Source organism: Talpa occidentalis, unplaced genomic scaffold, assembly GCF_014898055.3.
Source record: "Talpa occidentalis isolate TD23 unplaced genomic scaffold, MPIMG_talOcc4v2.1 talOcc4.17, whole genome shotgun sequence".
Classification (NCBI taxonomy): domain Eukaryota; kingdom Metazoa; phylum Chordata; class Mammalia; order Eulipotyphla; family Talpidae; genus Talpa; species Talpa occidentalis.
In genome coordinates, this window is record NW_023601754.1 from 52,243,394 (window position 1) to 52,267,402 (window position 24,009).

Here is a 24,009-nt window from a genome sequence, read left to right on the forward strand (position 1 = left end):
CGTCGCCTGCCCTCGGCCGTCTCGTTCTTGTGCAGACCCGGGAGGCGGGTGCCCCACACTGTCTGATGCTGGCAGCGCGCCTGGCCTTCCCTTCTCACTTCGGGTCGCGGCTGCTCGAGGGGCGCCTGGTCGCCCTGCTGCCACCCCTCCTGCTTCCTGAAGCCACGGGGGAGTGCAGAGTCCCGTGGGGTTTCCCGTGGGGGGGCTTGTTGCCCACCCGGAGGCAGGGCTCTCTCACCCGTCATCAGCGAGGGCCTTGCCGGACGCCCGGGGCTGGAGGGACACATGGGGCGTCCGGGCCGAGCGACTCACGAGCAGTGAGGCTTTGTTCAGTCCTGGGCGCCTCAGCTTCTTTTCTGACACCCCTAGTGTGGCCTCTGGAGGTGTCTGCCCCAGAGCGGGACTCTTGGATTTGGACGAAGGTGACCCTGGGTTGGGTGTTTTTCTGGGGTCGGGTATTGTCCCGGGTTGGGTGTTGTCCCGGGTTGGGTGTTGTCCCGGGTTGGGTGTTGTCCCGGGTTGGGTGTTGTTCCGGGTTGGGTGTTGTCCCGCGTTGGGTGTTGTCCCGCATTGGGTGTTGTCCCAGGTTGGGTGTTGTTCCGGGTTGGGTGTTGTCCCGGGTTGGGTGTTGTCCCGGGTTGGGTGTTGTCCCGGGTTGGGTGTTGTTCCGAGTTGGGTGTTGTCCCGGGGTTGGGTGCTGTTCTGGGGTCGGGTGTTGTCCCAGGTTGGGTGGTGTTCCAGGGTGGCTTTGGAAGGGCAGGGCCTCGGGCCAGGCACCAGCGGGCTCCATTCACATCTCTGGGCTCATGAATGTCGGCTCTGGGTAGCGTGGGTTGAAGCTGGGCTCCTGGCAGATAAAAATAACAGCCCCCACCCTCTGTCCCTCCTGCCGCAAGGCAGCCGCCGAGGGGTGGGACTTCTTTGGGGTTAACAGCCCTCAGCAGTGGGGTTGTGGGGCTGAAAATAGGCTCCATTTAACTGGCCCGTAGACCAAAATAGCGCGGCCTGGGAAGACAGGGCTTTGCTTTACATACGTGTGAACTGGCTGCTGGGCGCCGGGCGGCAGGCGGCGTCCCACCCCCGCCACAAATCACAGGGTGGCCAGCGGCCCTCCCACATGTGCGATTCACGGGTGCCCCCACCTCGAGGCCGCGTGGTGGGGTTTGGGGGGCTGGGGGCCTGCCTTTGGAGTTTGGAGCCTTAGCCCTGGACGCACCCCCAGGCCTTTGCTGGAAGCCCGGCCATCGCAAGCCTGCCCCCTCCATGCCCCTTCCCTACAGGGGCACACGGGACTCACCCCGCCCATGACCTCCTCTGCAAGGGCCTGATTCACGTCTCATCACATCAGGGCGGGGCTCCCCGTGTGGGCTGGGGGCACAGGGCCACTCCGATGAGGGCTGGGTGGGAGCTGAGGTCTGGCCAGGTGTGTGGCCCTCGTCTGATCTGCCTGTAGGGACAATGGCCCTCGGCAGCTGTGGTCACACGCTTGACGGCCCAGTGGCCTTGGCTGGCAGCACATGCAGCCAGGGGACGGCTGTGTGCCTGGGGGTGCCCGAGCTGGGTTGAGGACTAGAGAAGGCGGCAGTGGGGGACCCTCGGCCCCGTGAGGCCTTCTTCGCGCAGGCACGGGGGGTGGGGGCAGGAGGCCACATGGGCAGAGCTGCCGCTGTGGCCCCGTCTGCTCTTTCATCTATGACTCGGGGCCTCAGAGGGCCCTGGGGTGGGCGGGTCCACCCCGCTTGTGCTAGACTGCTCCCGATGGCAACGGGCCGGACCCCCACCCTTGGTACGGCCGTGAGCTGGCAGGAAGGAGGGCCATACCCGGGGGGCCGGGCTCACAGAGGTGAGCCAGTGGGCTGTGGCTGTGGGGTCTGGCATGGGGGGCGGGGCGCTGGGCTGGCCTCGGGGTGCTGCGCGTGACCAGGAGGAGTGCACAGGGCAGGGCGGATGGGCAGCTTCTCCTTCTACCTGCCCAGGAATGGCCTCACCCTGGGGAGGTGGCAGAGCCCAGGGCTGGCGGGGGGCGGAGCCCACGTGGGGCCCACAGCCAGACCCCCGTGGGGTGTTCACCCAGGCCGCTGGTGCCCACAATGCCCCACGCTGTCCTGGAGGCCCTCCCGGGAACCCCTTCTGGCCTGCCTGTAGCAGCCGGTGGCCAGGCCCTGCTGCTCCGGGCGCTGGTGGCGACAGCCTCATTTCCCATGCGCGGGAACAGGCCACAAGGAGCTTGTGATGTGCCCATCTCCCGGAGGAGCCAAGCCCCAAGGTGGGTGCCAATGGCAACGGCAGGCCAGGGGCCCTCGGGAGGCCACGTTGTGCTGTGGAGTGAGGCAGGAGGGCACAGGCAGGCCCTGGGGCAGGGCCTCCTTGGGCCCACAGCCCTGACTGTGCTCTGCCGGCAGGTGTCACCCACGTGGGCGGACATCACTCGGGAAGAGCAGGTAACAGCCAGGTCAATGCACACGGCACCTGCGGCTCACGTCGGCCTGATTCCAGGGGCCTCGGCCTCCGCCAGGTGCGCTGCTTCTCGGGGGGCCACCCTCGGCCTTCCCACGCTGGGAGAAGCCCAGCCCCGGCCCGGCTGCCTGGCCCCTCGGCGCGTCTGCCTCCCCTGCTGCAGGTGTCGGGTGGCGGTGAGCCCCGTGGCCGCCTCCTGACCTCAGCACACCCAGGTGGGGAGGACGTGGCCGCTCCAGCACCCCAGGCGCAGGCTCCATCTGTGGCGCGCGGGTCCCCGGAGGAGGCGCCTCATTAAGCCTCCTGAATCTTGTGTAACTGTATCGCCATGTGGCACCGGCAGCCTTGGGGGGTTACCTGGCCGCTCCCCCCGCTGTGGGTGGCGGCCTTTATTCTGAGGCTCAGCTCAGAAGCCTCTGATCCTGGGAAGGATTTGGCCCCGACGAAAATGGACCCAAGAATGTGCCAGGTGTGGGCTCAGCCCCCGTCCTGGCCCCAGACCCCACTCCCAGTCCCACGGGGCTCATGCCCCTTGCAGAGCTGTGGACTGAGGAGGAAGGTGGAGGCCTGCATGGAGCTGGCGAGGCCCTGGGGAGCAGGCGCCCCAAGCTTTGGCTGCAGGGAGGTGTGCTCAAAGGCGACCTGTGTGTCTCCTGAGCCCGGAAGACCACCCACCGGCTTTGCAGCGGCTCCCAGGGCTGTGGAGAAGGCCCCGGCAGGTCTGTGGCTCTGCCCCGCTGCCGCAAAGCCTGTAGGGCGGCCTGAGGTTTGCGTGTGACCTCGCGAGGCCGGGGCGCACAGGCCCGGGGTGGAGTATGGGGCCCTGTGCTGACCCGCACCCCACACCCTACACCTTGGGGGCAGGACTGTGGGACCCGAGGGTAGCAGCTGGGCAGAGGGCCCGCGGTGGGGGCGGGCGGGGCTGGCGAGCTGGGGTGGGCGGCAGCAGCTCTGTGGCCCAGCTGTGCCCAGCACATGTCGCCGGGCAGCCCGGGAGCCCTCACCCCGGCGCGCGGCTGGGAGCAGCTGGCCGCAGACCGGCCCCCGAACAAAGAGCACTTTGAGAGCTATGCCTGCTGCGGGCTTTCTGGCCAGCGGGCCCTCCAGGAGCGCCGGGACCAGCCCCTGGCCGTGGGGCCCCTGTGGAGGTGAGACAGCTGGCCGGGTCCCCAGCCGGCCCAGGCTTGGAGGAGCAAGGCCTCGGGGGTCTCTGCGCCTCTGGCCTCGTCAGCAGCAGGGCTGCCCCATGTCCCCCACCACTGAGGGCAGCCTTGGTGGCCTTGAAACGTAGGCCTTGAAGGCCGGCGTCTGGGGACAGGAGCGCCTGCGGAGGGACCCCAGCCCGGGTTCTGCAGGGGTCCGCATCCAGGATGGGGGTTGAGGGGGCTGAGCCTTTGCCCGTGGCGGCCCCCCTTGCCGGTGTGCCGGCCACCCCACTCCACACACGTCAGCACTTAATCCCCTGCAGTTAATCTTCCAACCTCTTTAAAATTAATTTTCCATTGGAAAAGAGCAGAGCCGGAAGGTCAGAGGCGCCCGGGGCAGCACGATAAGGGTCTGAGCCGGTCCCTTTCTTGTACAGCAAGAACCCCAAAACCTCTGCCATCCCACAGGCCGCTGGGCCGGGTGGGCGCCGCTGTCACGTGGGGCTGGGGCAGGGCACGGCCCGCTTTGGAGCGAGGAGATGGCGGCTGCGAGCTGGACCCACGGGCGGCGATTCCCCGGCCGATAAGCGGGACAGCAGATAAGCCGGCCTCTTGCGAAACCCGAGTCACCCGCAGCCTCCCCTCAGCAGCAAAGCCCTGACGGGCGCCCGCAAGCCCGACCTTTGTCTCCTCCCCCGGTGCCTGCAGGCCAGAGCCACTCCAAGTCGGGGGCTGGAGGGGGCAGGCCCCGGGGCAGGGCGCCCGCCTCTGTGACTTGTTCTCAGTAGCCGAGGGTCCTGCTGTGTTCCCGGCAGGGAGACCTCAGCCCCCTGGCGCGTGACCGTGCCCCTGCGTCCATGTCAGCACCCAGAACCTTCCGTGAGCGGCCCTGGGCCCCAGCTGGCGGGCCGGCCGGCCTTGAGGGGCTGGGGCTGGCGCCACAGGGCAGGGGTTGCCGAGGTCGAGGCCCGGCTTAATCCTGAGCTAACAGTGGCCCCTGGAGAGTGGAGCCGGCGGCTCAGGGACAACGGACTCAGGCCGCCGTCCTGCCCCGGCGGTCCAGCCCCGCCCTCCAGCCCGGGGGCGCTGGCTTGAGCTGTGCCCAGACTCATGGCCTGAAAAACTCGCCGCGTCAGCCATGTGTGCCGTGTCCAGGGCTCAGCCATCCCCAGGGCCCCCGCCCGAAGGGGACCCCCAGGAGCCCGCCTTTTCCTCGCAGCTGCCCCTCTTTAGTTAAAATTGCTGCAAAACGCAAGTGTTTGCGTCTTCCCACCTGAAGCTGTGCTCCTGCTAAACACCCACCCTGCCCCAGCCCCGCAGCCCCAGCCCCTCCCTGTCTGCGGATCTCGGGGGACACGGCCTGGTCCTCGGGTGCCGGCTGTTGGTGCCGCAGCGCCCTCCGGTCCTCCGTGCCGGACGGGGTGGGAGAACGTCCTTCCTGTCCAGCATGGAGCACTGGTGCCCGCGTGGGGGTGCCCCTCTGTGGCCCCTGGTGCCCCCGTTTTGGCTGCGGGAATATGGTGGAAGCCCTGGCCTTCAGCTGCTTGAGGTGTGCACTCCCAGAAGCGGGGTGCCGGGGAGGCGACTGTGCCTGGTGGCTTGAGGGGCGGCCGCCCCCTCCTGGGGCAGTGAGCCGCGCCTGCCCTGCCCTCTGGCCCCGTCCGGAGCCACCCAGGGGCGTGTGGCCGTGTCTCATCCCGTCTGCCTTTGGCCGTCGGGGCGTCTGCTCCGGAGAAACGCCTGCTCGGGTTTTTGCCCTTTTTTAATTGAGCGTCTGCTAGGAAATTTGTTTTAAAAAACAATCCCAAGTTGTGCAAACACCGCAGCACCTGAGGGGCTGAGCTGGGGGCCGAGGCTCTGCCCGCCGGGCCTGGCTCAGGGTTGCATTCACAGAACCCAAAATGTGCCCGAGTGAGGGGCAGTGCGCCCCGCGGCCGTGGACCTGCAGAGCCGGGCTGGAGGCCTCGGGGTACCCTCCAGGGGCCACCCACAGGCAGGCTCCTCGTCCAGGAAGGCACCAGCCCTCCAGCCTCCCTCCCGGCACCGTCCTCTCCTCTCTCTGAATCTAGGGGCCCCACATGAGCCGCCGCCACGCGTGTCCTTGTCTGGCTTAGCGGCGCCGCGAGTCCTCCGGGGCGGGCACCAGAGCCCTTTTCAGGGCTGAGTCATATTTCAGCCTGTGGTTGGCACCTTGGGGCCGCGTTCTCCTCGGGCCCTTGCGGTCCCAAGTGAATTTTAGGGTGGGCTTGTCTGATTCTGCAAAACGTTTCCCTGAGACCCAGGAGTGCGGGGAAGCGGCCTGGACAGCCGCTGCGAGTCCCTTAAACCCCGTCGGCGATGGTCTGCAGCTCTCGCCACCCAGACGCGCCTCTGAGCTACCCCTGGGGGTGGCATCTTGACGCGTGTGTGAGACTAATTTGTGCCTCCGCCCGCCCCTCTCTCCCCCTCTCTCCATCCCTTCACCCGCCGCCCGTCCGCCCGCTGTCCACCGCCAGTGTGACCCCGCAGCCCCTTGGTCCCGCCTGCCCCCACCTACCCCCAGGCTGGTGCTCAGAATGGCCTTTGGCGGAGGCCTGGGGTGTTGTTTCACAGCTGAAGTTTTAGGGTGACGTGAGTGGCGCCCTCTGGGTCCTCCTGCCTCCGGCTGCTGCCCGGCGCCCCTGCCTTGGGTGCTCCTTGCAGCGGGCCCCAGGGATGGCCACCAGCTGTCCACACCCTGCCCCAGGTCCCATGGTGGCACGTTGCATGAGCTGAAGGGCCAGTCCTCCCGAGCACGCGCGCCTGCCCCGCCGGCCTGGGCTCCAGGGCCTCAGCTGGAAGCGAGGCTGCCGTAGGCATCGCTGCTCAGGGCCGCACAGACCCGGCCTCGCCCCTGCGGCCTAGGGCCGGCGCCTTGGCCTCCCCGGTTGACCCAGGCAGGGGTTGTTGGATCAGGTGGATGTGCGGGGCCCGGCCTGGCCCGGCCGTATCTGGCCCAGCCATGTCTGGGGGCTGGTGGCGCTGGCCCGGCGGGCCTGGCGTGGGGTGAGTGTGCCCCCTGCTGCCCGCAGGAGATCGTGCTGGTGGTGTTCTTCGGGACGGAGTACGTGGTGCGCCTCTGGTCTGCAGGCTGCCGCAGCAAGTACGTGGGCCTCTGGGGGCGGCTGCGCTTTGCCCGGAAGCCCATCTCCATCATCGGTGAGTCCACTCGCCCCAGGGCCCAGGCGGGGCTTGGCAGGGCTAGAGGGGGCACCCGGATGACCACCAGGCTGCGGCCCCTGAGGACTGGGAGAACCCAGGCCTGGCCTTCCCACCTGCCCCTTGGCGTGGCGTGGGCTGGTCACTCCCCGGGAGGCCTGTGAGCCACATGGGGCCCCGCGCGTGCCTGAGTCCCGTGTGGGGCCGTGTCGGGCCTGACCGCCAGGCCCCTCCCAGCTCCCCGCCTGGCTGGTGACACTGTCCCCTCCCTCAGACCTCATTGTGGTCGTGGCCTCCATGGTTGTCCTCTGCGTGGGCTCCAAGGGGCAGGTGTTAGCCACCTCAGCCATCAGGTAGGTCCTGGGCTCTCCCGAGAGGGCGGGGGGGCAGTGTGTGTGCACTGGGCTGCTGAGCCAGGGCCAGGGTGCCGTGGGGGTGAGCCTTGGGACCTGGCCTGGCACCTGGGGAGCTGACCCTGCTCACTGGTAAACTGGCGTGACCCCGGAGTCGTCCTGCAGGTGCTGGCCCAGCCCTGACCTGTGCTTGAGGAGGGGGCTGGGCGGCAGTGTGGGGAGGGGTGGGTTGGAACCCAGGCTTTGAGGGGCTGCGCCGGAGAGGGATGAGCTGGGCGGGGTGCAGGCCAGTCAGGGGCAGGCCTGCGTGGGGTAAAGGTCTGGAGGTGCAGGCCAGTTGGGCGGCAGCCCTGGGCAGGGGGTAGGCCTGGGTGGGGGGCAGGCCTGGGGGTATGGGCAGGTAGGGGGGACAGGCCAGGTGGGCGGCAGGCCTGGGGGGCAGGCCTGGGCAGGGGAGGGGGCAGGCCGGGTGGGGGAGGAGACCAGCTGGGAGAGGCAGGCCTGGGGGGCAGGCCTGTGCAGGGGAGGGGGACAGGCCAGGGGTCAGGCCTGGGGGGCAGGCCTGTGCAGGGAGGGGGACAGGCCGGGCGGGGGACAGGCCAGGGGTCAGGCCTGGGGGGCAAGCCTGGGCAAGGGAGGGGGCAGGCTGGATGGGGAGGGCAGGTCAGGGGTCGGGCCTGGGGGCAGGCTGGGTGGGGGATAGGCCTGGGGGCAGGCCTGGGCAAGGGAGGGTGGAGGCCAGGGGTGCAAGCCGGGCGGGGGAGGGGGCAGGCCTCGGGGCTCAGCGCTGTCTCCTGCCAGGGGCATCCGCTTCCTGCAGATCCTGAGGATGCTGCACGTGGACCGCCAGGGCGGCACCTGGCGGCTCCTGGGCTCCGTGGTCTTCATCCACCGCCAGGTGGGTGCGGGCGCCCCGGGGTGGGGGTACAGCACGTGCGGGGTCAGGCTGCCTGTGCTGGGCCGGGACGGCGGCCGGGCACTGCTCCTGGGGAGCCCCGACTCTCGGGAGCCGGGGCGGGGGCCGGGGCCGGGGCCGGGGGCCAGGGCGTGACTGACCGCCTCCGCTCCCCCAGGAGCTGATCACCACCCTGTACATCGGCTTCCTGGGCCTCATCTTCTCCTCCTACTTCGTGTACCTGGCCGAGAAGGACGCCGTGAACGATTCGGGCCGCGTGGAGTTCGGCAGCTACGCGGACGCCCTGTGGTGGGGCGTGGTGAGTGCGGGTGGCGGCGGGGCCGGGGCTGGGCTGGCGAGCCCCAGGAGGCACGGTTACGCCCCGGGCTCTGCCGCCACGCTGTGAGGTTCCTCCCTGAGCTGGGCTTTGCCAGGGCCGTGCCCGGCTGGAGCCCCGGCTGCTCGGGCGGTGGGGAGGGCAGGGGCGTGGGGCTGCCTGGCGGAGGGTCTGCTGGTCCACAGTGTCCCCGCGCCCAGGAGCGGGCAAACAGGACACTGCAGCCTGGGCCGGGTGAAGGCACCGGCTCCGGTGCTGGGGACAGGCCCTGGCTGCGGGCTGGCCGCTGGCCTGCACAGTGGTGACCAGGCTGGGAGATGTGGGGCTGCTCTGGAAAGCGTGGGCTCCTCCCGGGCCCCGGGGTGTGCAGGACCCTGGCCGAGGTGGTGGGAGGCTCTGCAGGCCCGTCTTGCCTGCTGCGCGGAGCTGCCCCAGCTGGTCCGGTGGGTCCCAAAGCCCCTCTGTGGCTTCCCGGGCAGCTGTGTGCCCTGACTAGTCGCACCCCCGCCCCAGGAGGCGGGCCCACAGCAGGGGCTCCCAACGCTGGCAGAGTCGGTGTGTTTTCTGGAAGCTTCCAGCATGCCGGGCTGCTTAGGGAAAGCCAGGACACGCTGACCAGGCCCCTGTGGCAGGGGAGGCCTGGTTCTGGCTGCCTCTGCCTACCCTCCTCCTGACGGTGTGGTCCCCAACCCCCATGGGCAGGTTCTGGGGGGGCCTTAGCCACGCGGGGCTGGCTGTGGGCTGGGAGGGGTCCTAGTCCTGCGTGGCAGGAAGCGCATGGGTGCTGATGGGCTGGTGACCAGAGTGCCCGCATGGGCGCTGCCCGGCTGCCTCCCGGCTGGCGGGGTGCTCATGGCTGCTCGGCCCCCGCCCCCCCCCCCCTCCAACCGGGGCCCGCGGCGCTCCCACACCTGTGCAAACATCCGCCCGCCGGCCGGGAACACGGCCCCTTTGTGCCCGACTTGGCACCAGTGCCCCGGCCCTAGCCGTCAGCTGCAGCCCGCCTGGCCACGCGGGACTGGCCGGCCCAGCATTCCCGCCGGGCTCTGCGCCCCAGGGCCGCCAGGGGCCCCCCGCTGCCGGGCTCTGGGGCAAACAGCTTCCATTCATGGCCACGCTGCCCCTGCAGCTGTCGGGGTGGGGCTGTCCGGGGCCTGAGTTATGGGCTGTGCTCCTGGCTCAGCTCGGACAAACAGAGCTCAGAGCAGGCCGGGCGGCCCGACGGGGCTTTGCAGCCAGCTCGCCATTTGCCACTGTGGCTGGGCAGTTGTTTTCTGTCCCTCTCCTCGGCCCTGGCCGGCCCCTCCTCTGTCCGTCCCGCCGGGGTGGGGGGAAGCACCAGCCCCCCGCCTGCCCCCCGGGCAGACACGGGGGGCTGTACGTGCCGGGCTGTGCTGTGTGGGGCCCGTCGGGACCGAGGACTCAAACCAGAACATTCCTGACGTCCACTCTGCGTCGCCGGCCTGGCCCAGACTCCACATACCCCAACCCCGTCAGCACCGGGTGGGGCGGCTGGGAGCCAGGCCCATGTCTTCGAGGTGTGAGGGACGGGCCCGGGCAGGGTCTCGGGGGACGGTGCAGGGTGGCCCAAGTGCAGGCTCAGGCCCTGGCCTGTGGGTCTCAGCCCTGAAGAGCATCCGCCACGCCGGGGGCTCCGGGTGGGCTGGGCCTCCTCTCGGTCTCTTAAGGACACTTGTCCTTGGGCCTGAAGCCCACCCAGGACGTCTCCGCCCAGGCCCCAGCTCACACCACAGAGCCCTGCTTCAGAGGCTGGTATCTGAGGGGCACGGGTTTTGGGGGTCGCCGTGAGCCTGGGGTGTCCTGGGGCGGTCCGAGAGGCCTCCTTCTCCCCCAAGCCTCAGCATCCACACTGTCCGTGAAGGTGCTGGCCCGTGGCTGAGAGCCCAGAGGGGCAGGCGCCCCACTCAGGTGTGAGAGCCCTGCTCCCCAGCAGGGCGCCCCATGCCTGGCGGCTGAGGTGTTTGGGAGGATTTAAGACTGTTTTCTTCGCCCTTGGAACAGAACGCGTGTGTTTGTGCCGCAGTGTGAGCAGAGGGGGAGCCGCTCTGCTCAGGGCCCTGGGGCCCTAAGATCGGGCTTGAGGCTGTTTACCCCCCGTGTCTAAATTTAGAATTCCGAGCGAGGCTGGAAGGCTGTGCCTGTAGCTCAGCCGCCATCTAAAACAGTCTGAGTCCCGCTCTCAGCCGGCAATTCCTGGAGGTTCCGGCCTCCGGGGCTGCACCGCATCCTTCAGGGGCCAGGCCAGAGGGGTCTGGGGCTGGGGGTCTGTGTGGACATTTGCCTACTGTCCAGTGGGGCCAGTGTTGTGGCCTCATCTGAACTGGGGAAACCAGGGCCCCACAGGCCAGCCCCACCCGGCACTCAGACCCTACCAGTCCCCGGCTCTTCCTTGCCTGGAGTCGTGCGCAAAGCCTGGGTCTGTGCAGCTGAGAACCAGAGGTCTGCAGGGCGCCAGGCCGCCTGCTCCCTGGCCGCATCCACACCATCACCTTCAGGTGTGGGCTGAGAACTGTGGGCTCCTGAAATCCAGCCAGAGCGCCCTCCTCAGGAAGGGCTTTTACAGCAGGGTTTTGCAGTGTGCGTAGGAGTCCACGAGACAGGTCCACCTCCCTGTGCTGATCCTGACGGACTTCTTACGTGGACGGCAGGCACAGTGAGGCTGGAGCACAGCTCTTGTTTCCTCCGTGGCAGAGTTCAGGTTGTGTCAGGGAGCATGAGCCACAGGAGTCTCGGGTGACAGAACTTTTGGGTTGGCCCGGAGGAGAGAAGCCTGCAGGATCAGCCTCAGAACGTGCAGTGGGAGCAAGCGGGAGGGTGGAGAGTGCCCAGGAGCAGAGGGTGGAGCTGGCTGTGCTTGCCCGCTGCACCACTGACCAGCTGGCGGCCCTGGGCAGGTCACCGCCCTGTCCGGGACGTCTGTGGGTGGATTCCAGATGAACGCTTACTTCCACAGCCCGCGGGAGGGTCAGTGCAGGAGAACAGAGCTGGGGGCGCCCGTGCCTCTAGGGCCCTCAGCAGCCGCGCTTCCCTTGGCACTTCCCAAAGCCAGACTCCCGGCCTGCGGGCAGTGGTCCTACAAGCGAATTCAGCTAGTGCCGACGGCTGCCGCGGCCCAGTCACAGACCCCTGGTCTGGAGCACGCTGCTCCGGCGCCGGCTCCAGCCTCCAGCACCCTTCTGCGCCGTGGCCCCGTCGCGCCTGTGTTTGGGCCCCACCCCTGTCGCGCCTGTGTTTAGGTGCCTCCTGCTTTGACCCCGCGTCCTCGGAGCCAGCAGGGCCAAGCCGGGAGGGGTGCACGGAGGCAGGTGGCCGCGTGAAGTGCCGTGCAGGCTGGGGTCAGCTCTTTGGGCCAGGCCAGGCGGTGGCTGCATGGGCCTCAGCTTCCCATCTGTAAGTGGGGAGCCAGGGGGTCGCCCCGGGGCTCAGGCCGAGGGAGCTGGCCCCGGGGAGCGGGGCTGTTTGGTTCCCTCTGCAAGATCGTGGTTTCTTGTCGGCCGCCTGGCAGGAGTGTCCTGGCTGTCCCTGCGAAGGTCGCCACCCCCTTCCTCTGATGGGTGGCCACAAGTCTCCAGAGGGGCCGGACTGTGAGGGAGGCTGCAGGCTGACCACGTCCCCAGGAGAGCTGGGGCCCCCGCGGAGACCTGCCTCAGAGAGCAGAGTGAGGTGGCGGCTTCCCGCCTCTCAGGCCATGCGTGTGCGTGCGTGTGGGGCATGGTGTGTGCAGGTGCCTGGCGTGTGGACACGTGTGTGCGCGTCAGGGGCGCCACAGCTCCGCTGCACCCCGGGGGCGGTGGACACCCGCTCCTCCGTCCCCACGCGTCCCTGCCCGGCATTCGCGGCCTGGCTGGGGCGTGGGGTCTGGCTCGAGCCTCCGCGCCAGCCCCGCGCCAGGCTCCGGGGGCCATTCCCGAGCTGCTTATGCCTGTGAGTTTGGGGAAAGCCGACAGCTCGTGGGGCAGCGGGAGCGGCGGGCCACCATGCAGACCCGTGCGGGCTCGGCCGCCTGGGAGCAGGGCCTCAGGCAGCCTCACGCCCCAGCCCACCGCACGCCCCAGACGGCGCCCCCCGCCCCCCGAGAAGTCGCATCTGGTTTCCAGAAGAAAGGGCCGATGGGCCACCTGGGGGGAGGGGGCGTCAGGACGAGCGCGTGTCCACCCGGCTCTCGTCAAGGACCCCGGCCCGGAGCTCCCGCCTCCCGGGCGAGCGCGCCCTCGGTGGCCGGTGGCAGGCCTGGGGGGCAGGCGCCAGACTGGCCTGGCCGTGGTGCGCCCTGGCCACGTCCCCTGCGTGCCGTCTGGGGCTCCTGGCCCCGCTCCCCAGGGCCGTGGCTGACGCAGGGGCGGGTTCGGCCAGCTGACCGCGTCCCTCTGCCTCGCAGGTCACGGTCACCACCATCGGCTACGGGGACAAGGTGCCCCAGACGTGGGTGGGCAAGACCATCGCTTCCTGCTTCTCGGTCTTCGCCATCTCCTTCTTCGCGCTCCCCGCGGTAGGTGCCTGCGCCGCTGCCCCCGCCCCCTGGGCCTCTGCGCGCCGGGCATCGGGCGGGCAGGCGGAGCCGCAGCTGCTACTACTGACCGTGGGCTGCCCGCCCCCACCCCCCGCCTGCGTCCTCCCCGGCCGGCGTGGACGTAAGCCCTGGTCTCGCACCCTCCAGGGCATCCTGGGCTCCGGCTTCGCCCTGAAGGTCCAGCAGAAGCAGCGACAGAAGCACTTCAACCGGCAGATCCCGGCCGCGGCCTCGCTCATCCAGGTGATGGGATGGCGCCCCCGACCCGGTCACCCGCCTTCCGCAGGGCGGACCCTCCTGCCCACCGCAGCCAGCCCCAGGCCCCCGTGCAGGGGAGGGAGGCCCTGGGGCAGCAGGCGGCCGAGCCCTGGCCTGCTCTGGCCTGCGACCCCCGGCGCCCGGGGCACCATGGGCCCTTGAACACGAGTGGGGACGCAGACACAGCCGCGCGGAGGGCGGGGGAGGGGCCAGGCCTGCCTGGGCGGGGGCGCTGCGAGCTGGGTGGCCACAGCTGTCCGGGCGGCCACGGCTCACCCCCCTGTGGTTCCAGACGGCGTGGAGGTGCTACGCAGCCGAAAACCCCGACTCCTGCACCTGGAAGGTCTATGTCCGGAGGTCCCTGCGCAGCCACGCCCTGCTGTCCCCCAGTCCCAAGCCCAGGAAGTCCGTCATGGTAAGCAGGGCCGCCTGGCGGCGCGGGGCGGGGGCCCGGGCCCAGCAGCAATGCCCTGCGTTTCAGCTCGTGCGGCCCACATCGGGGCGCGGGCGGGGTCCCATCCCAGCTTGGGGACATGGAAGGAGCCCTCCCCGCCCGTCAGAGAGGCCGTCCAGACGCAGGCCAGGGTGGGCCAGGCTGGTCGACGGAGCGGCCCTTGGGAAGGCCTTGGTGTTGGGCCTCGGTGCCTGGCTCGGCCAGCCAGGGGAGGGTGGGGCCCGGGCCCAGCGCAGGGTCTCGAGATCCGTGTTAGAGGAGTGGGCAGGCCCAGACCAAGGTGGGGCAGGCCGGGGGCCCCACCCGTCCCAGTTTCCAGCCGTCTCTGGGGCCTTGGGCCGCAGCCTCCGACGGAACATTCTGGATCCAGCTCAGCCTGCTCCCTTGCATCCTCTAGGTCACCCCCTTGCCGGCCCGGCCCTGCTGCCCCCCCGCCCCGGGTTCCTGCCCGCTGGTTTCGCATGTTGGTCCGTGTGCTAGTTTCCACGCCCCCAGCTGCGAGGGGTCCAGGACCCCGGGCGCCCCACGCTGTGCAGCCTGCCCTGCCTGCCCAGGCCCCCGCGTCGCTGCCCAGGGCGCGGGTGCTGGGGGTGTCCTGGGCCAGCAGAGGCCCTGCGGGGGAGCTGGGACCGCCAATTTATCCTCTGGATTTTAGGTGAAGAAAAAAAAGTTCAAGCTGGACAAGGACAACGGGGTGAGTCCCGGGGAGAAGACCCTCACGATCCCGCACATCACGTGTGACCCCGCCTCGGAGGACCGGCGGCCCTTCCACCTCTCCGTGGACAGCTGCGACAGTCCTGGTGAGTGGCCGCACGGGCGCCGGGGCTCCGGGCCGAGGCTCTCAGGGTGGGGAGTGGGCAGTGCTGGGAGAGGCCCCCCACCAGCCCTGCGCAGCACCCTGTGGGTCCTGCCTTGTCAGCTGCCCCGCACTTCCTTGCTGGCTGAGGACAGCGGACACTGACCTCCACCGTGGGTCAGCTGGGTCTCTGCCCCTCCGTGTGGGTTTAGTGTCCTTCCTCCCGAAGCCGGCGCTCTGGCAGCGAAGGCCGTGGAAGTGCCAGCGTCCCTCCGTCTGAGGGCTTTGCCTCTGCTGGGCCGACGGTCTGATTGGGACAGTTGCGATGGGGCTTCCTCTGCCGAGCGGTGGTCGCCGGCCCCTGGCCCCAGCAGGACTGCCGTGCGGCCCCTCCCCCTCCGCGGGCTTGGACGACAGTGACGCGGGGGGACTGTCTTATCTCCCTGCTGACAGTCATGGGGCTTCCTGAATCTGAGGGTTCATGTCTTTCATCGCGTGGGGGAAACCAGCCTGAGCTGCGGTGCCCCCGAATTTTGGTAAGGATCGCATTGGATCTGTATGTTGCTTTAGGAGGGGCAGCCGTTTGACTCTATTAATTCTCCCAACCTGTGAACAAGGGATATCTTGTCATCTCCTTGTGTCTTGTTCTCTGTATTTTCATAGTGTCTACTGTTCAATTGCATAGATCTTTCATCTCCTTTGCTAAGTTTATTCCAAGCTATTTAATTTTTATGCAATTATAAAAGGAATTCTTCTCATTCATAATTTGCATGTCGGGATGTAGCCGATTACTGTGTGTTAATTTTGTGACCTGCCCCTTTACCGGACTCACTTACTGTTTCTAACAGATTGTCGGGGGGTGTTTTGGTTGTTCTGTATGTGTTACATTGTCTGCAGACAGTAGTGATTTCACGTCTTCTTTTCCAACCGGATTCCCTTTATTTCTTGTTGTCATGTGACTGGTCTGGCTAAGACTGCTCTTACCAAATTAAATAGGAGCAGTGCCGTGCGCACCCCTGCCTTCTTCCCGATCTTAACAGGAAAACTTGCCGTTTTCACCACCTGCCGTTGTTATGCTGAGGCGTAGTGTGCCTAGAGCCATTCGTGGGGAGTTTTCGTCATAAAGGAGTGCTGTGTCTCGTCGAATGCTTTCTCTCGTCCATCGATACGAACGCGGCGCTTGTCCTTTCGCTGCCGCGGTGCGTGAGGTTAATGGAGTTGCATCTGTGGTTGAACATAGCACCCCGTACCCCGGAGTGAATCCCACGTCGTCGTGGCACACGAGACTGTCAATGTGTTGTTGAATGTGGTTGGCGAGTATTTTGTTGAGAGCTTTTGTGTTTGTGTTCATCGGAGATGTCGTCTGTGCTTTCTGTGTGTGAGTGATCTCCCTTTTCTGTTTTGGCGAGAGGGTGATGTTGGCCTCATAAAGCACGCTAGTATGTGTCTCCTCTTCTTTGAAGGTTTGGTGGAATTCCCTTCTAAAGCCATCTGGTCCTGGACTTTTGGTTTGGGGGAGATTTTTTTATTACTGTTCCAATTTCCATAATTGTTATCTGTTTATACCTTCCCAGGTCAGCCATGGTGAACTGTACAGCTCCCAAATTGATCAATTTCTTCAAGATTTTCAGATCTATCCACATCCCGTTGTTCATAGTGGCCTCTTCATGATCTTTCGTATTTTTTTTTTAATTTTATTTTTTATATTCCCCATACAATTACAACCCCCTTATTTTGACCCCAAGCCCTCCTTTCCCCGCCCCCCACCCACCATAGACTGTCTCTGGTTCATAGTTGATTGTCGATTTTGATATTTTCTTTCTTATAGTTGTTCTTTTACCTGGTCCCTTATTTAGGTTTTCTAGATTCCTGCTATGAGTGAGACCATCCGGTATTTTTCTTTTTCTTTCTGGCTTATTTCGCTGAGCATGATCCCTTCCAGCGCCATCCATGTTGTTGCAAATGGCATGTGTTTATCTATTTTGAATGCTGAGTAATATTCCACGGTGTCTATGGACCACATCTTCTTGATCCAGTCATCTATTTTGGGGCATTTGGGTTGTTTCCAAAGCTTAGCTATTGTAAACAGTGCTGCTATAAACATAGGGGTGCAGGTGCTCTTTGGAATGGATGTTTCTGTGTCCTTTGGGTAAATACCTAGGAGTGGAATTGCTGGATCCTATGGAAGCTCCATGTTTAGTAGGTCCAGAAATCTCCACACAGCTCTCCACAGTGGTTGGACCAGTTTGCACTCCCACCAGCAGTGCAGGAGAGTTCCTTTTTCTCCACACCCTCGCCACCATTTGTTGTTGCTAGTTTTTTTTTAATATGTGCCATTCTCACTGGTGTGAGATGGTATCTCATGGTAGTTTTGATTTGCATTTCCCTGATGACAAGTGATGTTGAACATTTTTTTCATATGCCTGTTGGCCATTTGCATTTCCTCTTCAGAGAAGTTTCTTTTTAGCTCTTCTGCCCATTTTTTGACTGGATTATTTTCTTTGTTGTTGCTGAGTCTCATCAGCTCTTTGCAGATTTTTGTGATCAGTCCTTTATCATTAGTGTTGGGTGCAAAAATGTTCTCCCAGTTGGTGGGGTTTCTCTTTGTTTTTGTTATTGTCTCTTTTGCTGTGCAGAAGCTCTTTAATTTGATGTAGTCCCAGCTGTTTATCTTTGCCTTCACTATCACTGCTTTGGGTGATGTGTCTGTAAAGATGTCTTTGATGTGCAGATCACGTAGTGTTTCGCCTATATTTCCTTCTATATATTTTATGGTTTCAGGTCTTATGTCTAGTTCTTTAATCCATTTTGAGTTGATTTTTGTGTATGGTGTGAGGTAGTGGTCAAGCTTCATTCTTTTGCATGTAGCGACCCAGTTTTCCCAGCACCATTTATTGAACAAACTTTCTTTGCTCCAATGCATAGTCTTTGCTCCTTTGTCAAAGATTAGTTGACCATAAATCTGTGGGTTTATTTCTGGATTTTCTATTCGATTCCATTGGTCTGTGTGTCTGTTCTTGTTCCAATGCCATGAAGTTTTGATGATTATGGCTTTGTAGTAGAGTTTGAAGTCTGGGAGTGTGATGCCTCCATTCCCTTCTTTTTTTTTTTCAGGAGAGCTTTGGCTATTTGGGTTTTTTTGTGATTCCATATGAATTTCATCAATAATTGTTCTATTTCTTTGAAGAATGACATTGAAATTTTGATTGGAATAGCCTTGAATCTGTATATTGCTTTTGGTAGGATGGCCATTTTAATAATGTTTATTCTTCCAATCCATGAGCAGGGGATGTCTTTCCATTTCTTTGTGTCTTCTTCTATTTCTTTTAACAGTGTTTTATAGTTTTCTTTGTATAGGTCCTTTACCTCTTTTGTTAGATTTAGTCCCAAGTATTTGATTTTTTTTGTTTCAATAATAAAAGGGATGGTTTTGTTGATTTCTCCTTCAGATTTATTGTTGGTGTAGAGGAAGGCTACTGACTTTTGCATGTTGATTTTGTATCCTGCCACTTTACTGAACTGATTGATGAGTTGAATTAGTTTTTCTGTGGAGTTTTTGGGGTTCTCTATGTATATTATCAGATCCTTCGTATTTCTGTGGTATCTGTTGTGATTTATCCTCCTTCATTTTTTTTTAAGATTTATTTATTTATATAAGAACCGGAATACAGGGCAGATGCGTGGAAGGATGAGAGGATCCACCAGAGACAGAGTGGGGAACAGAACAGGCAGACTGAAGAAATACACCGCTGAGGGGAGCAGCGGGCGAGACAGGAGAGGTCTGCTGCATCATGTGGGTATCTAGCCAGCCGGCCGGGATCGAACCCGCACTGCAGAGGCTGCAGACATCTTCACAGCGCGGTACTCAACCACCTGTGCCACCAGGGAGGCCCTCCTCCTTCATTTCTAACTATATTTACAGAAGTTTTGTTTCTTCTTTCTTTGTGAACCTAAAGTTTTGTCCATTTTGTTTACCTTTTTCAGGGGACTGACTCTTGACCTCGCGGAGCTTTTGTATTGTCTTTCAGTTTCTATTCTATTATTTCCATTTTATTTTTCATCACATCCTTTCTCCTACTAAATTTTGGCTGTTTGTTCTTATCCTGTAGATTGCTCTGGCTGCAAACCATCTCTTGTCTCCTGACATAGGCCTGGGGTACGGCTACATCCCTCTGAGGGCTGCCCTGGGCACCCCAGGTTCCACTCGCCTGTGTGTCCATTTTCCTTCATCACCTGGTGTTTGTAAGGCCCTGCTTTGGCCTCCTCACTGACCTGGAGACTGCTGAGATGCTTGTTGTTCGAGCTCCACGTTTGGGGTTTTTTTCAGTTTTATGGTTGATTTCTTGTTTTATAGCAGCATGATCAGAAAGGATCCTCGGTATGATTTCAGTTGTCATCGGCTTATTGACCTTGATTTCTAGCTCAACAAGTGGTGTCTCCTGGGAGCATACCATGAGCATTGAGAAAAGTGCAAGTTTAGGGGTGTGTGAGCCCCACCGATCCAGCTTGTCAACTTGTCGTTCCCCTGTTCATTCTGTCTTGGGGTGACAGAATGGCTTATGTGGGGTGTCAGGTTGCCTGCGATGGCTGTGTCGTTACTGTCTCTCTTTAGTCCTACGAGTAGCTGCTTTATGTGTTTTGACGCTGTCATTTGGTGCATATGTTAATAAGTGTTACCTCTTCTTGTGTGAAGTCCCTAGTCTTTATATAATGTCCACCTCTGTCTCATTGTCTTTTGTAAGTGGAAATCTACTTTTTAATTTAAGAATAGCTGCATTTGCCTTTTGTCCCCTCTAACATTTGCTTGCAGAATTATCATCCAAATTTCTACTCCCAGCTGTGTCTTTAGAGCCAAACTGAGTTTCCTGTAGAAAACAAAATGTGGGATTTTGTTTTCTGATGCATCAAGCCACCCTCTACCTCTTAATTGGTCAGTTGAAGCCACCCACTTCAATGTCGTTATTGAAAGGATAGTATTTATTGTCCTTTTTGTTATTTTCATAGATTTTCGTGTTTTTGTCTTATCCCCTTGTGCTCTGACAGCTTCCTTTTGCGTGCTATACTGTGCGTGGGCTCCCTTTGCAGGGTGGGAAGTGTCTCTGGTATGGACTTTTGCCTTGAGATCACCCCGAGGAGTGTGTGTCCAGTTCCTGCCTGTGTCTAACTGGACGGATTGACCCCAACCCCACGGTCGGCGTTCTGCCTTCCCTCCTCTGCGCTGTGAGTCCTGGGTGGCTCGCTGCTTCTAGATAGGGTTTATTGTGTAAAGTCCCTTTAGTATTTCTTGCAGGGTCCGTTTAGCTGTGATGAATTCTTTTAATTTTTGCTTGCCTGTGAAGCTCTTCATCCCTTCTGTGTTCTGAATGATAGTCAGAAAAGCAAGACGAGGACGCCCTCGGGCTTGGAGCCCCTCGCTTCAGGCCTGCACGTGTACTTTGCTGCACGTTTTCAACCGAGAAACCACAGCTGCCTGTGCAGGGGCCGCGCTGGAGCTGGCTTTTCTCTGGCTGCGGGCGTACTCGTCCCTTAACAATACTTTCTAGCAGTTTAATTACAGTATGTCTTGGGGTGTGCCTTTGGATTTATTTTGTCTGGAATTCTTTGGGCCTCTTGGATCAAGACAGCAGCTTCCTGTCCCCAGTTGGGCAGATCCTCGGCAGTTACTCTTCGGCTGAGTCTTCCGCCCCTTTGTCTCATCTCCTCCGGGACCCTCCGCTGCGGACGGGCTGCTCTCAGCTTCTCGGAGAGGCTCTCAGCTCCTTTTGCTCTTAACTCTTTCTCGCCTCCACGGGTCTGTTTCCCTCTGCTCAAGCTCACTGATTCCACCAGCGTCTTGTCTTGCCCGTGGCTGAGCCCCTCCTGGATTTTGCAGTACAGCCCTAAGTTCCTTAAGCTCCTTCTCCATCCTTGGGGTCGTTCTCATCTCGTTGGATCGTTTTTTCTTTTGTCAAAAAAGAGTCTGCCCCTGGAAGGGGCAAGTGTGCAAGTGCCCCAGGGCTCAGGCGCGTCAGCTGAGAGGGGGTCTGCAGCCAGCCCCGCTCCGCCAGCTCCCCCGCGGGGCTTCCCCTGCAGTCTCGGGCTGACCCCGACGCCTCAGCTGTGGCCATGTCCCATGCTGCACCGCGGTCCCCAGGGGTGTGCCCAGAGCGGGGTGGCCTGGTTGCTGCAGTTTGCATGGCGGAGGGCTGAGCCCGAGTTGGTGAGGGGTGTGTGCTCCGGGCCCGAGCTCTCCTTGCCCCTCTATCCCGTCTCAGCGCTGTGGCCCTGAGGGGCTGCTGTCAGGGCAGGGCTGTGGCCAGGGCTGCTCCCAATGGCTCATTCCACAGTGTTAAGCCCCCCACCCCGAGTCCCCCATCATGCACCACAGGATCCACTGTTGCTGGAAACTCGCTTTGCTTCCGGTCAACTTTCTAAAAACTTCCCTTGAGCCACCTGCCCCGAAGTACACGCACTTTCATGTCTCTCTGATAATCTCCAGGGTGGAGTCATTGCTAGGGATGCGGTAACAAGTCTAGAAGCCAAGTGGCTGAAGCCGAAATGATTTGGGTTCTGTAGGCTGGAAGTGTGAGATCGGGGGTCAGCAGGCTGGGGCCTCCCGGGCTCCCCTTGGCTGGCCTGCACTGCCCTCCCCCGCCCCTCGCAGCAGGCCTCTGGCATCCCTGCGTCTCCTCCGAATGTCCTCCCGTAAGGACACCAGCCCTGGGCGAGGGGCCGCCCCAACGGCCTTATCGAAACACAGTCGCTTCTTCAAAGGCCGTAACTTCAAACACAGAAACAGCCGTGTTCCAAGCCGTGGGGCCGCGGGCTTCCATGGGGGAGTTTGGGGCACGGTCTGTGTCAGAGGAGCGGGCGCTCCTGGCTCACCCCAGTAGCCCGTGCCCCTCGAGGCTAAGCTGCCTGGCCTCCCCGCGCGGGACCCCCTTCCTGCAGCCCGGTGGGGCGAGGCTGCTCCCTGAGCCACCACAGGCCTGGGGGCGGCTCGACCTTTGTCACAGGGCGGTCGAGAGCATGGTGCCCCTGGCCCCCGGCACCAGCAGCCTCATTAGCGTGGCGGTAACCACCACGTACCCCCTGGGGCAACGTCGGCCCTCGAGAAGGGGCCCAAACTGACGCTCGGGAGGACTGTTTTTCTGGCCACGTGCTCGGAGACCCTTGCCGGCTACAGAAAATTTCAAGAATAAGGAGGAGGCGACCCAGCAGAGCCTGGCCTCATTGCTGGCCGATCGGCGCCGGCCCGGCCCGCACCCTGGGTGCTTCCCAGCCCCGGCGGCCGTGCTCCTAGCAGCCCTCGGCCCCAGAACATTGCTGCATTTCCTAAAAATAGAGAAGCTCCCTTTTAAAGCTTTAGCATGATTATGTAACTAAACACTGATCCAACCCTTTACCTAATCCACCATCTGCTGTCCTGTCCTGCCAGGGGACGTGGCCGCAGCCTCTCGGCATCCCCCTCCAGCGCAGATTCAGTCCAGGGCCAGCCCCGCCTCCCCCCGCGGGCCCCCTGCAGTCTGCGGGAAGCCCCCCCACTGCCCAGCACGGGTGCCTGGACTCTTCACCTTCGGTCTCAGACGGTCCATGCCGGCTGGGGGGGCCTGGCCCTGCCTGGTGACACGCTCACGCGTCTGGAAGGACTGGTCTCTCTCTAATTGGAGGGGGCTCACCCATGTGCCCGCGTGGCCCAGAGCTCAGCCCTGCTGCTGGGGTCCTGCAGAGCCAGGCCCGGCGGGGTGCTCGTGCCGCGGGCCTGTCCTCCTAGGCTTCTGGGCACGCAGAGCTGAGGACGCATGTGTGTGTATGCGCGCGTGGACGCACATGCACCGACGCACGGGCGCGCGGTCTACACCATGGGGTCTGGGGTGCTTTGTGACTCTGCCTGCTCCAGACGAAGGGCATGCAGCGTGGTCACGTGACAGTTACTAACTGGGCGCCTTTCAGTGCCTCAGCGTGGTTTCAGAACACCCTCGGTGAGGTGCGATTGACACCCCCAGATTCCTGCATTTTCAGTGTCGACTGGGTCAGCTCCCGACTGCCACAGCCACCACAGCCGGGGACTAGAAGGCCCCGCCCACCCCGGCCACTTGCCGCTCGGGGCCCAGCCACGGCGACGTCTCCGCCCACCCGACGGCCCGTGGCCCGTGGCGCGGCCGGGTCTCCCGCTGCTTCCCGCGCGCGTGTTTTGAGCAGCATCCACATTGTAGCACCCAGAGCGTCCCCTGCCTCGTCGCTGCAGAGCCCGGCACGGCTGGGCGAGAACACACTTTGCTGCCCTCTGCCAGCCGCGGGGCCTGCGGCTTCCGCCCCGGCTGTGGGGATCTGCCCCCGACACGCCCGGGCTGGGGGCCGCGCCCCTGCTGGCTCCGTGCGCCACCCTTGGAGGCACTGCCAGGCACGTGACTGGGGAGAAGGGGGGACCCCGCTGTGGGGCCCTCCCCCGTCGGGTCCACCTCCTGCCCCGCACAGGGCTGCGCTTTCCGCCCGCCCCTGGGCATCGGCTTGCGCCTCGGCCCGGCCTCTCCTCCGACCCACTGGGCTACGGCGGGCGACGGGCTGTCCTGCCGAGCCGCGCGGACATGTGCCCCGTGCAGACGTGTGTCCGATCAACCGCTTCCCCCCGCCTTTTTGCCACCCGGTAATCCTGATTGTTCCTGTTGGTTCCCAGCCCCGGGCTGCAGGGGAGAGAGTCAGCCGACTGTCTTCGTGGCCAGCATGTAACGCGCGCCGGCGCTTTTCCTGTGCGTCTCCCCGCGGAGGTCTGGCACCTCAGTCTTGACCCGCTTGGAATTTATCTTTGAATGTGGGTTTGTGAGCGATCCAGCTACTCCCCGGGGTATGCCTGAGCAGTTTCCCCGGCACCTTCGGGAGAGACACTGTCCTTCCCCATTTGGGGGCCATCGGTGCTTAGTCCCCGGTGCTGGTGCTGGTGTCCCCGGGTTTATGTCCGACAGCACACTGTTTGGAGTGTGTTGCTCTACCGTGGGGTTTGAAGTCAGGTAACAGGATGCTGCGTTACCCTCCTTCCTTCTCACGGCTGCATTTGCAAATCGAGGACTTTTGTGGTTCCATGTAAATTTCATTATTTTTTGTATCTTGGAAAAATATTGCTGGTATTTTGACGGGGACTTTGTCATTTCGGGCAGGATAGCCATTCCGGTCACAGCCGGCCTCCCCGCCCGCGAGCATGGGGGTCCTTCCTGCCCGTCAGGTCACCGTCAGAGTCCCTCGGTGCCTCCTTGCAGTCCTCATTGTACAGGGCTTTTACCTCCTTTGTGGATTCTGAGGTATTTGATTCTTTTTCGAAGCAGTTACGAATAGGGGCATTGTCTGAATTTCTTCAGCTTCTCGTTTGTTGTCTGTGTGTAAGAAGGTTGTGGATTTTGTATGTTGATTTTGTGGCCTCCCACTTTGCTGTATCCATTTGTCTCTAACAACCTTTTGATGGTGGCTTTGAGATCTTCTGTGTATGATCTGGAAACTACAGAACATAGAATCACCATCTGCAAACAGCGATGGCTTCACCTCTTTCTTTCTGACTTGCATCCCCGTCATTTCTCGTGTTTGTCTGATAGCTCCGGCCAGAACCTCGACCTGAGCTGACGTGCTGACCACAGG

The 24,009-nt window shown here is 62.6% G+C and overlaps 1 protein-coding gene across 1 annotated transcript in view; it reads left to right on the forward strand.

Moving 5' to 3' along the window:
- The window catches only part of KCNQ1 (potassium voltage-gated channel subfamily Q member 1), a 169,727-nt gene that overhangs the window by 21,425 nt on the left and 124,293 nt on the right, over positions 1 to 24,009 (forward strand). The window contains exons 3-10 of the mRNA XM_037517354.2: positions 6,653 to 6,779; positions 7,054 to 7,132; positions 7,934 to 8,030; positions 8,206 to 8,346; positions 12,764 to 12,874; positions 13,043 to 13,138; positions 13,446 to 13,568; positions 14,263 to 14,407. Coding sequence (XP_037373251.1) covers positions 6,653 to 6,779; positions 7,054 to 7,132; positions 7,934 to 8,030; positions 8,206 to 8,346; positions 12,764 to 12,874; positions 13,043 to 13,138; positions 13,446 to 13,568; positions 14,263 to 14,407 — 919 coding nt within the window. The remainder of the gene's footprint in view (positions 1 to 6,652; positions 6,780 to 7,053; positions 7,133 to 7,933; positions 8,031 to 8,205; positions 8,347 to 12,763; positions 12,875 to 13,042; positions 13,139 to 13,445; positions 13,569 to 14,262; positions 14,408 to 24,009) is intronic.